This window comes from Ursus maritimus, unplaced genomic scaffold, assembly GCF_017311325.1.
Source record: "Ursus maritimus isolate PB19 unplaced genomic scaffold, ASM1731132v1 scaffold_8, whole genome shotgun sequence".
Taxonomy (NCBI): Eukaryota; Metazoa; Chordata; class Mammalia; order Carnivora; family Ursidae; genus Ursus; species Ursus maritimus.
Window position 1 is genome coordinate 44,327,541 of NW_024426996.1, and position 13,332 is coordinate 44,340,872.

General features: G+C 35.9%; 1 protein-coding gene across 2 annotated transcripts in view; it reads right to left on the minus strand.

The window, feature by feature from the left end:
• GABRB1 (gamma-aminobutyric acid type A receptor subunit beta1) overlaps positions 1–13,332 on the minus strand; it is a 359,381-nt gene that overhangs the window by 15,803 nt on the left and 330,246 nt on the right. The window contains exons 6-8 of one of the 2 annotated variants that reach the window (XM_008701447.2): positions 6,468–6,605; positions 6,209–6,361; positions 2,290–2,528 (exon numbers count right to left, since the gene is read on the minus strand). In XM_008701447.2, the coding sequence (XP_008699669.2) occupies positions 2,290–2,528; positions 6,209–6,361; positions 6,468–6,605 (530 nt within the window). Of the gene's footprint in view, positions 1–2,283; positions 2,529–6,208; positions 6,362–6,467; positions 6,606–13,332 lie in introns of both variants that reach the window. The other variant, XM_008701446.2, reaches the window with a different exon arrangement.

The following is a 13,332-nucleotide window of genomic DNA, read 5'->3' on the forward strand; positions in this document are numbered from 1 at the left end:
TTGAGATCCAGTGAAATCTTACTATGTTTGAGCCCAATGTTACTCAAACAGCCTGCTTAGGAAATAAAGATCAGTTAGACAGACACATTTTACTTATTTATTTTCAGGTCACTAAGTCCTCTTCAGAGCAATATATATCATACATCTAGATATGCTATGACATACAACGCTTTCCTTTTGCCTTTATTTGTCCCATAGCACCTTAGAAAAGTTCTTTGCTATCCTGGGTGGAATCAAGGCAACAGCCAAAGAGTTTGGTTAAAGTTTGTTTTATGATCTTTTTAAATGATCTGAATGAAGTGATTTCAGTTTGAGCTTTCCATTTAATTTCCTTTCTAGAGAACACTGCTTTCCTAGCCGAGTCTCCTTGTTACCTTTCCAAACTCTACTTATCTTTAAGTGCCCATCCAGTTCATAGCTTTGGATTTTCCTGCCAGTGAACCTGTGCTACTTTATTTATGTAGGCCTTTCCTCCATGCTATATCAAGTAACACACATTCTAAGCCATGCAGAGGACCAGCTCTGGTTTAGAAGGCAACTGAGATAGGAGTGGGAACAGAAATGAAGTAGCCTTAAATACTTCTGCTAAACATACTTCTAAAGCTGGTATGGTTACAATCAGACAATGGGAAGCCTTTTCGTTTCAGATATACTCCTCAAGGTAGGTGCTGTCCTGTTTCATTTCATAATCTAATCGCCTCCTATGAATATAATTTTCTTTCTCAGAAAGATCTGAAGATTCTTGAGGGCAAGTATCATGCTTCCTCCTTCTCTCATAGAATCCAGCATAATATTTCACATAAGAGTAAGAATTTATTTGAATGAGTTACTTTGGATTTAGACCATTTGGCTGAATCTGTTTGGTATTTTGTCTATAATTTTCTAGTTACCTGACAGTGTTTGTCCAGTTTTGGTATCCCACTAAAGAGCATGAAGATACATCTTGAAGATTTATAGTTTGGCTTCTGCCTGATTCTCCAATTACCTCTCATACTACATTTTCCCCCTCACTTGCTATGCTCTTGCTACACTAGTCTTCTCTTGGTACTTTGCCACATCAAGCAATTCATTCCTCAGAGTCTCTGTCACTTATCATTTCCTCTGCCTCGAATGGGCATGGCATGGTTACTGCTGCTTGTCACTTGGGTCTCAGAACAAGTGGTAATATCTCAGAGGGGTCTCCCTGATTACCTGCTCTTTGTTCCTTGTTCCTTTGAATCTGATCCAAATCATTTGCTTCCCATCGCTCTGTTTTACTTTTTTCATAGCACTTACTACAACCTGAAATTATCCTCTTAATATGTGTTTATATGTTTATTGCCTGTCTTCCCACAGTAGAATATAAACTGTATGAGAGCCAGGAACTTTGTGTCCTTCAGAGAAGTATTCCCAATGCTCAGAGCTGTGGCTAAACGAGTGAATATTTGAGCTGTCATCCTATGCGCCATCTTGAAAACAATTTATAGTGGATACAGTATTTCAGTGTACATAATTTTAATTTAATTTCAGTGAAACATGGCATAGAAGTAGAGGTTAACGAGATGTTCTCAAAGAATTAAAAAAGGCATTAATTTTAATTAATTCCACTCAGCAAAAGCACAGGTCATAAGACCTACCAATGAAAAGCAAAAGAAAAATAGTGAAATTGTCTTACATATAATGATAAGAACTAGCTAACTATAGTGATAATGAACACTCACTATGTTCCAGGTATTGTTACAAATATTAGGCTTTAAAAACACCCATCTAGTCCTTATAACAACTCTGTGAGGTAGGTCTACTATAATAATCTCCATTTTATGGATGATGACCTGAGAACAGAGGTAACATGAGGACTCACATAGGTTGATTTGCCTGACGCTATAAAGTCAGTAAGTAGCAGAGCTGGGAATCAAACTCAAGCAGTTTAATTCCAGTCTGTGGTTGTAACCACTGGGCCAGATTTCTTTATTTCCACTTAGGACAGAACTGATTCACTTTAGTTCTCTCATTTATTTATCAAGCAAATCTGGCATTATTCTTCTGCATAGAGTTTTACAACTGTATAGTTTAGAATAAAGGATAATGAACTCAGGTTTGAGTTTTAGGCCCAGGTACGTTATTAATCTATGTTAACTTCAACCTAACTTCTTCAATCCTCAGTTTTCAAATACGTAAAAGAGAGGGCTATTTGAGCTGTATTAAAGATAAATTAATTACCTTTTTTTCCTGTTATGGGAGCCTTGAGCACCATGCTGCTGATAAATTTTGGAAGAATACTGTTAGGAATATTTAATACATTACCTGAACTTTATTCATCTCCAGTTTGTTCTTTTCATTGGCGCTCTGGTCTTGCTTGCTTGCTCCCTTTTTCTGAGGGCCTTTTCCAAAGAAGATGTAATTTACAAAGGCATATTCCAGCAGAGCCAGGAACACAAACACAAAGCAACCCATCAGGTAAATATCAATCGCTTTGACATAAGGGATCTTTGGCAAGGTCTCCCTGAGGTGAGTGCTGATGGTTGTCATTGTCAGCACGGTGGTGATTCCTATGAGACAGAAAGACACAGCTTAGCTGAATGCACTCGTTAAGCTGCCCTTTAAAGACTAAGAAGACAGATGCAATTTCCTTATTGGTGCCCCAGAATGATGGCAGTAATGCCATAAACCAAGGGGCAAAAAGAGTAAACATTTTGAAAGACAAAGCTGCAGGCTCCCCATACAGTCAATGAACAAATCATAAAATAGGATGTACCATTAATGGAGGGTTGGAAAACATTTTTTGAAAAATAATGCACATAGGAGAAATGTCTATTCAACTCCTTGCCCAAATTTTAACTGGGCTGTTTATCTTTTTGTTGTTGAGTCTTAAAGAGTTCTTTACATATATTGGACACTAGACCCTATTGTATAAAAAATTTGCAAAAATTTTCTCCCATTCTGTAGGTTAACTTTTCATTTTCTTGATAATGTCCTTAAACACATAAAAGTTATTATTCAACCATAAAAAGGAATGAAGTACAGATAATGCTTACATGAATGAACCTGCAAACCATTATGCTAAAGAAACCAGAAACAAAAAGGTCATATATTGTGTGGTTCCATCTATATGGAATATCCAAAATAGATAAATCAATAGAGATAGAATACAGTTTAGTGGTTGACAGGTTATGAGGGGAGAGGAGAATGGGGAGAAACTGCTGAATGGGTAAGGAATTTTACTTTGGAAGGATGGAAATGGTTTTTTGTTGTTGTTGTTTGTTTTTAAATCCTTTGAGACTTGATTGAACTGCTACAGTACATCATTAGTTTTTGATGTAGTGCTCCATGATTCATTGTTTGCGCATAACACCCAGTGTTCCAAGCAATACATGCCCTCCTTAATACCCATCACCAGGCTAGCCCATCCCCCACCCCCATCCCTCTAAAACCCTCAGTTTGTATGTTTTGGACCTAGACAGAAATGGTGGTTGCACAACATTGTACATGTACTAAATGCTGCCAAGTGTTCACTTAAAAATGGCTAATTTCATATTATGTGAATTTCACCTCAATAAATCATTCTTAAAATGTGAAAAAAATAATACACATAGGAAAAAGAAAAGTAAATGGAAAGTCATATCAAAATCCCATTCATATGCTTACTGTCTCCTGCCAAAATGTCCCTTGTTCTGTTACACACATCTTCTCTCTTCTCTCAGTATCTCTCTCATTTTCTTACTAAATCTGTTTTTGTAAAAGTAATGCCCACAACAGCCACTACCAAACTGGAAGCTGGTGACCAGTTTGAAGAGGCCTGCTTCATTCCATATATCTAGAATACACCCAGGCCACAAGGTCAGTATTACACATTATTACACTGATAATGTATCATTCACAGTGAGACAATTCTAAAAGAAGAAATACATAAGAAAGTTCATGATTTGCATCAAGCACTTGATTGATGTCATTTTTAGATATAATCTTGTTGCTCCAGTTTTTCAAATATTACGTCTACTTCTTGATTCCAGAGTCCCCTGGAATCAAGAAAAGACTTCCTGAAAAAGTCAACTTGGTTTTGTGAAGAAGGTTAAGACTGTAAACTTTCAAAAGGATATTTTGTTTTGTCTACTTTGTTAAAAACAGCTTTCTTCACCATATAATGTTTGCGTGGTTGCATAATGAGTATTTGGTGTTGATGACGTCGTGATGATGAAATGTAACTGAGACAAACAAGAAGAGAAAAGGAAGTTGGAGCCTAATGTAGATAATTCACGGGGCAGTACTAATATCACACATTCATATAGCATATTACACTTTTAAACACAGTTATGCATTATCTTAAATGTCTGTCATAACTGCTTGCTAGGTACGATAGGGAAGGTATAGCTGAATAAACAAACTCTGAGATTAGTTATTTTGCTGTATATCACCCAGCTAGCGGCAAAAAAGCAAGGAGGTGTTAAAAAAAAAGGCATTTAACATAAAAGCAAAGAGAGGAGAAGATAAAACCTGAAATTAAGGTTTTAAATAAAGACAGGAAATGTTAAAAGGAATGTTAAAGACAAAGGACAGCTGGCAAAGAGAATGGGAGGTAGAAAATGGAAAGGGGAAAAAAAGAGTCTAGCGCTCATTTGCCCTTCAGATTATTCTAGATAAATTCCCTGATTTGACTATTTAACTTTTAGGAGAACAGACAAAATAGGAAGTCAGGATTACCATGTAGAAAGTTCAAATGGCTCAGATCAGTGATGAATTCAAATGTGCTGCACTCTTATGAAATGCCATCATGAATGGTCTTACGTATTTCTTTCAATAAAATTTTAAATTTTGCCTAATATAATTCTAGCTAACGTTCTTAGTAGAAATAGACGGTTCATTTACAAATCTACTAATCGCACTTGGGTTTCTACTCCTTGGTTTAAATTTTTAAGCAAAAAAAGTTAGTAAATAAATGCCTTTTCTACTTAGTTAAGTTTTAAAAAAGCACCTATTTTACATTTCAAAGACAAGATTGAGTCAGCATTTTTGTGTGCTGACATCTCTAATCAAAATATCATTAGCTTTGAGGATACATGTATAAAGAGAACCACAATTCATGACCTTGATAGTTATTATTCTTGTTGGGGACATCGTCCCCTGTTTTGTCCTTACCCCTAGTATACCCGTACTCATGCTCATAGTCAAATAATATGTGCAGATTCAGACACATGATGTGATAAATATTTGTTGGTTTTCCTTCATCTTGGAATGTTCAAAGGTTGAGAAGGGGCTGCCAGAACTTGACTTTGTGAGCCATTAGAAATAAGCTATCGAGAGGACAATTAGTCTAGGTGTGAAAGGATATGCTGACCATCTAACCCAGTTCAGCATCTAACCACTTCTCAAAAGAAGTGATGTGTATTTCGGCTTAGCTGGAAATGATGCTGTTATGTATTTGGTGTGTGTGTGAGTGTGTGTGTGGGGGCGCACGAGCACCCACGTACGAGAATAAGCCCCAGAAAGTGATAACTGTAAGGGCTCTAGAATCAAATAATGAGGCAGACCCACACATGCTCAGATTCATCAAATACATCTTTTGTATTCTAACTTTCGAAGGAATGCTTTAAAATCTCAAATACAGCCTTTCAGCTTGCAGCAATTACTCAACCATGGCAAGATTAATTTTGAATTTTGTTCCTTAAGGAAGGAAACCATTTTTATTCCATCCTGATCACAGATCATTAATATAGTTGATGAATGTCTGTGCCTTATTCAAGTGTGATGAGCTACATTTAAGAGAAACTTAGATCCAGACGACTTAACTTCAAAAATAGTGTTTGAAAGATAGTATGGCCCAACAATTGACATAGCTTGTTAATAGTCACAAGGTTTAGCTTTTCCAAATCCACTTAAGAATAATGAATTGTAAATATTCTTCACTGTAAAAAGCAGGGACCAAAGAGGAAATCATCACAAAGTTAGTAAAAATTAGTGTAATGAGAATTTAAAAGTAGACTCTAAGAAGCACTTATGTAATTAGTATTGAATATATTCCAATATTTTTTTTGGTAAAATGCTAAAAAGATACTGCATTGTGAAGCATTCATCCTGAAAATGCTTACACTTAGATGCTTTACTATCAAGGACTGTTACAGTAATCTCATTCTTTGACTTGCTCTGAGAGAAGCCCGTGCCTGTAATTTCTCACATTGGTTGGTTGGTTGAAGCTAAGTCCTACCAGTTCTCTGCAGTGCTGGGAATGCATTACCTAGTGCAACTCTGGCTGCAGATGCATCATAGTTGATCCAAAAAGACACCCAGGACAGAATTGTAATCAGTGTGGAAGGCATGTAGGTTTGCAAAATGAAGTAACCAATGTTTCTCTTTAGCCGAAAACTTAGTGACAGTCGTGGATATGCCCCTGAGTTAAAAAAGAAAAAAGAAAAGAAAATCAGATCTCCATTTGGTAGGAATCGTCTTCTTTATTTCACAGTGCCCCTCGTTCATTTTGGGGGAAATATCCTCACCAGTTGTGAACTCCACTTTCTTGGATACCATCTTGTAGTCGACAATTGAAAACTGAGGAAGCTCAATTTTATTAACTCCAGTTACTGCTCCCTCTCCTCCATTCCAGTAAAACTCAATGTCATCAGTGGTATAGCCATCTGAAACCAAGAAATACAGCATAGTTAAACAGAGTTCCCTTGGTCTAGAAATTCATTTTGAAGACAGTCTGGGAGCTGGAGAGGAAATTCTCAGCCAGTGGTGATAAGATGACAACACTTTACATCAGGATGGCGTATAGGTCTCAAGATGAGCACTATTCCTGACGGGTTGGTTGTGGTCGCAGTGATGAGGTGGATGCATCTGGCTTTAGTGGACATTAACTCTGTGATCACTCAGTGTTATCTGTTATCATTGTTCCATATCTACTTTCTTTGTATCTACTAACGACCGCTTTGTTTAGATAACTGGCTTGCTAGGGGTGCCTGAGGGTGGCTCAGTTGGTTAAGTGCCCAACTCTTGATTTTGGCTCAGGTCATGATCTCAGCGTCGGACAGATTGCCACATTTGGGCCCGCACTGAGTGGGGTGTCTGCTTGGGTTTCTTTTCCTCTGCCCCTCCCCCCCGCTTGCACGCATTCTCTCTCTCTAAAGTCAATTAAAAAAAAAGATAATAGGATAGTTGGATTTTAGTACCTGGGCATAGATTTTTACTATGCATCATTTTACAACAATAATAATCATTGAGCACATATTTATTAAAAGGGAAACAGGAAGGGTAAAAGGATTGAGTATAATGAAAGACCAAATTTGTACATACCCATTATATGATCAAGACACTTAAAAAAAGAAATACATATTTCTTTTAGAAAATTAGGCAAACTTCCTTTCATGTATTTTTATTTTATCTAATATATAGGTGAAAAATTAAGAACTATATGAATTTTTTAATTAAAATTTTAAGTCGAAGTATAGTTCATATACAATATTACATTAGTTTTGGGTGATCAATAATTCTATACATTATACGTGCTCACTGCAGTAAGTGTAGAAGAACTATAAGAATTCTTTTTTTTTTTTTTAAAGATTTTATTTATTTATTTGACAGAGATAGAGACAGCCAGTGAGAGAGGGAACACAAGCAGGGGGAGTGGGAGAGGAAGAAGCAGGCTCATAGCAGAGGAGCCTGATGTGGGGCTCGATCCCGTAACGCCAGGATCACGCCCTGAGCCGAAGGCAGGCGCTTAACCGCTGCCTGGGTTAAGCCCCGAACTATAAGAATTCTTGATGATACTTTTACAGTTTAATATTTATGAGGGTGAGTTTTTGTTAATTTAAGAGGAATGTGTAGAGGATTGTAGATTGCATTAGAAAGGTCTACCCTTTCCACTGCTGCTCCCACTTGCCAATGGTTTAGCTGGGTTATGGTTATAAAACAGACTAACTTGTATAAAAACAAAGTATGGATATATTTAAAAATCTAAAAATCATTTAAGGCATATGGAAGGGTATATTTGTCTCTTTCTACCTGGTAGAGACAAAGAAGATATTTCTAAGTTCATTTTCTATTTATATTCACCTCAAATAAAGAAGCATCAAATCTTTTTTTCCATTAGAATTACTAGGGTTTGTGTTTCAAAGATAACCATATTCGTAGTAAACATTATGCTGACCTACTTTTATTAAAGTCAGTAATATATTTTTAAAAAGATTTAAAAAAACCAATATATTTAAAATTTAGAAGTGAAGTGCCAAATGCCAAAGGATCACCATCAACATATCACTGCAAGGATGCAAGAAATTTAAAGCTTTTGGGTTTTTTTTTGAGGGGAAATAAACCTATCCTAACTTTAAAATTCTCTAACTTTTCTTCAAAAAGCTCTTTTTTGAGTCCTTATTCCTGAACTCATTGAACCCACAACTGTTTTGTATTTGTTACTTTTGCCACTCTGTGGAGGTCATTATTTACTGTAGTATGTTTCAATGTATCTTGTTTTATTTCTCTTTAAGCCATTTCCTTCTAGATCCAAGAACTTGCCTTTTCTTCAGAGGGTAATCTTCCAAGTGCAGACATAGATATAGCTGATATTTACTTTTAACTAATTCCTGGTGTCAGAGAGGCTGTGAGACCCTCTTTATTTATTGGAGTTAGAGTGATTGACATCTTTTAGGTATATTGGGGATTTTTACCAAATTCAGGTATGGGTCTGTAAAACTGTGATTCTTAACATCGTTTTGAGAATCTGATAAAAACTTCTGAACTCAAGAGACTGAGAAGACAAGCCACAGACTGGATGAAAAATATTTGTAAAAGACATATCTGATAAAGGACTGTTATCCAATATATACAAAGAGCACTTAAAATTCAATAATAAGAAAACAAACAACCTGATTAAAAAATGGGCCAAAGATACCTCACCAAAGAACATATACAAATGGAAAATAAGCATATGAAAATATACTCAACATTATATATTTTCAGGGACATGCAAATCAAAACAATAGTAAGATACTACTATGCATCTATGGGAATGGTAAAAGTCTGGAATACTAACACCACCAAATGCTGGTGAGGATGTGAACAACAGATACTCTCGTTCATTGCTAGTGGTAATTAAAATGGTACAGCCACTTTGGAAGACAGTTTTGCAGTTTCTTAAAAAACTAAACATAATCTTACCATGTGATCAGGTAATCAATTGTGCTCCGCTGTATTTACCCAAAGGAGTTGAAAACTTTTAATCATACAAAAACCTGCATGTAGATGTTTAGAGAAGCTTTATTCATAAGTGCCCAAACTTGGAAGCAAACAAAGCATCTGTCCTTTGGTAGGTGAAAGGATAAATATATTGTGGTACCTTTAGACAATTGAACATTATTCAGCACCAAAAAGAAATAGGCTGTCAAGCTAGGAAAAGACATGGAGAATACTTATATTAGTTAAAGAAGTTAAAGTTACAGAAACCAGTCTGAAAATGCCACATCCTGTATGATTCTAACTATGTGACATTTTAGAAAAGGTAAAACTATGGAGACAATAAAAAGATCAGTGATTGTCAGGGGTTGGGGTAAGGGGGGATGAACAGTCAGAGCACAGAGGACCTTTAGGGCAGTGAAAATACTGTGTATGATACTATAAGGGTGGATGCATGTCACTATACATTTGTCCAAATCCACAGAATGCACAACACCATTATAAATCCTAAGGTAGACTATGGACTTGGGGTGATTATGATGTGTCCATGTAGGTTCATCAGTTGTAACAAGTGTATCAGTCAGGTGGGGGATGTTGACAGTGGGGGAAGCTGTGCATGTGCAGGTGCAGGTGCAGGGCCATATGGGAAATCTCTGTATCTTCCTCTTAATTTTGCTATGAAACTAAAACTGCTCTAAAAAAGTAAGTTCTTTAAAAAAAAGTTCTAAAAAACTCCACAGAAACATATACATACATATGTGTAGATAGATAAATACATAAATAAACATAATTTGATGGTAATTTCAGAGGATCATGGATCCCCCTGGATCCCATTTACAGGTTTTAGAGTGAGAACCTCTTCTCAGGGGATAATGGCTAGTGGCAGTATGACAGCTTAAATTCAACCCTGGTGGTCTCCCTTCCACTTCCAGTTCAAAGTCCTGCATGAAATAGGATCTGGGGTATGTGAGGTCTCAGCTATGTCTGGATCTAGTGAACAATGGTGTCATGGGGTTTCTGCCACCCCCCGCCCCCGGCCCCGGCGGCTAGAGAGAACCTGGGGACTAGTGGCATGGAGTTCTTGGATGGGGATTGGAATGATGAGATTAAGGAAGAAAGCTGGGTACAAGGGCTCTTTGGGCCTACTAAATAAAGGGTACTAACACCTGTGTGACTTTCTGGAGGAAGGAGAGGTGGGAGAGTTAAAAAGATAGGCTGTCTCAGAGAAAGAGACTACCTCCTGGTGTATCAGCAGGAGAATGGCAACTTACCAGGAGCTCACCATCCTTTTCCCCTAGAACATTGTTTCTAATTATGGTTCTCTGGCAGCTGGGCCCAAACCCCAAGGTGTATGCGGGGGAAAAAACAACAATGCTTATAATGGAATCTGATAGTCCTAGAGAAGAAAAACAAGCAGAACATCCAGAGTAGATGGCCCCTAGTGAAAAGAACTGGTGGAGGAAGCAGACAATAGTTTGAACTCTTCATTTCCTACACTTACTAAAAATATAGGAACATTTAAGAAAATACAATGAACCATGGAATACTACATCAAAAACTAATGATGTACTGTATGGTGACTAACATATCATAATAAAAAAAAGAAAATACATACATATACATATATCTACACAAAAACACTTGAGGATATTTGATTAGAGCACAAAAACTTTCCTTGTACTAAAATCCATAGATTTTAATAAAAGATGTTTGAGATAAATTGAGAAGATGGGCACTGGTGAGGCCAGATTAATGTCTTAGAAGATAGTTTGAAAGAAATATCTCAAAAGAGAACAAAATTATAGAGATTTGGAAAGTATGCAGAAAACATAATGGCTTGGAAGGACTCATCTAGGAGATCTAATATATAAATAGTAGGCATTCTTGAAAGAAGAAGAGGGGCTACAATAAATAAAAAGAAAACACAAATTCTCTTGAGCTTAATGAATAAAGTATTTTGCAAATTGAAGAGCTCATTATATTAAGTAATTGTGAAATCATTCCTGAACTCCAAAAGTAAAAGAATAATCTTAAAATTTTCCAGACAGAAAGTACAAGGTATTTTCGAAGGAAAACATGTTGGACTTCTTATATGGAAAGGAAAAGCTTATGAAACAACATCTACAAAATATCTAGAGTATAGGCAAAAAGGATAGCAAATCTGAGACCCAAGAGTCCCATTCCCTACCAAAATACTGCTTCTTTCCAGAGACAATATACAAAGATCAGAGAACACATCACCCAGAGACCTGTTCTAGGAAACCATTCTACAGAAAAGTCTGACTAAATAAATGAATCAGGATGGATAACTAACACATAATAAGAGAAATCACCTTGGAAACAGGGGAATTGTAAAGAATCATAAGACTACTTTTTTTATGTCTGCGCAAAAACTCAGAAAATCTGAATGAAATGGATAATTTTCTCGTAAGAAAAGCATTTGCTAAAGTCCAAATCAGAGACAGAGGATCAAAATAGCTTGATTTCACTTTCTACAAACAAACATCCACTAGACTCAGATATTTAAAAACTTATAACTCTATTACTACTCAAATAGTTCCAAAGTAATGGTTGAGAATGAATATTTCCACACTATTTTCATAAAGTAAGCAGAGCATCTTAGTAAACAAAATCCAGCAGTACATTAAATAATAAAGCACAACTAGTGAGGTTTATTCTAAGATTGCAAAATGTTCCATATTAGAAAATTCTAGTAATATACTTCATTATATTAACAGATTTAGAGAGAAGGAAAGTATATTATTATTTACATGGGTACCAAAAGGGCATTTGACAAAATGTAATAGCCATTTAGTCTTTTAACAAAACAACAACACTCAATAAGTATGAATAGATGGATACTTCCTTACCTAATAAGATATATCTATCTCAGTCTCAAAGCCATCATCCTGTTTATTGTAGATACACTAGAACATTCCCATAGAGTTACAAAATAAGAGTGTCCACTACCAACGCTTTTATTTAACACTGTTCTGGAAATACTAACCAATGCATTAGGCAACAGGAAGAAAATTAAAGTATAAAGTTATAAAGCGGCTAGTTAAACTATCAATATTTGCAAATTATACAATTGAATGCTCAGTAAACCCTTAAGAATTAACTGAATAACTATTATAAATAACAGGAGTTGGTATGGTAATGAGGTACAAAAGCACTATATAGAAATGGGTAACTTTCATATATGAAAACAATAATTTTAATATATAATAGAAGAAAAGACTCATTTTAAAATACAGACAAAATATCCAGTAATAAACTGAAAAATATGCAAGGCATATGCAACATTTAAAACATTCTTGAAGTGCAGAAAAGGAGCCTTAAATAAATAAAAAGGCATTTCATGTTTTTGAATAGAAAAACTCATCATAAGTTCATTTACAATTTAACCTGATCACCTGTAACAATAGGCTTTTTGTTTTGGAAACTGAAAATAATGATTCTAATGTTAAAATAAACAAATCAGACATTCCAAGAAAATTCTAAAAAATAAGAGAGATAAAGGACACCTAGTCCTATCAGGTAGTAAAACGTGCTGAAAACCTTAAAAAATGACGATAGTATTATTCTAATGCTGGTATAGACAGAGAGATCAATGGGCCACCAGTGAAAATTCAGAACCAGAGTCAAATGAATAGAGGAATTTAGTATATGATTGAATTGGCACCTGGAAAAATTGGGAAAAAGATAGTTTCATAAATTCATAAATCATGTTGGAAAAACTGGGGAGCTATTGGAAAAAATCAGTTTGGTCATGTATTTCATTCCATGTATTATTATAAACTTCAAATTAATTGTAAAACCACATATGTACTAGAAGAAAACAACGGAGAAAACTTTTATAATCCTGGCATTGAGGAGGCCTTTTTAACTGTAATACAACAACCAGAAGTCATAAAAAATGACAGATTTGTTAAAAAAAAAAAAAAAAGGCATGGCAAAACCCTATAAACAACATCAAAAGCAAATAATAAAAAGTAATTGTAGTGGGGGTGCCTGGGTGGCTCAGTCAGTTAAGCATCTGCCTTTGGCTCAGGTCATGATCCCCTGGTCCTGGGATCAAGCCCCTTGTGGTCTCTTTGGGCTCCCTCCTCAGAGGGGAGTCTGCGTCTCCCTCTCCCTCTGCCCCTCCCCCACTCAAGTTCCATCTCTCATTCTGCTCTTTCTCTCAAATAA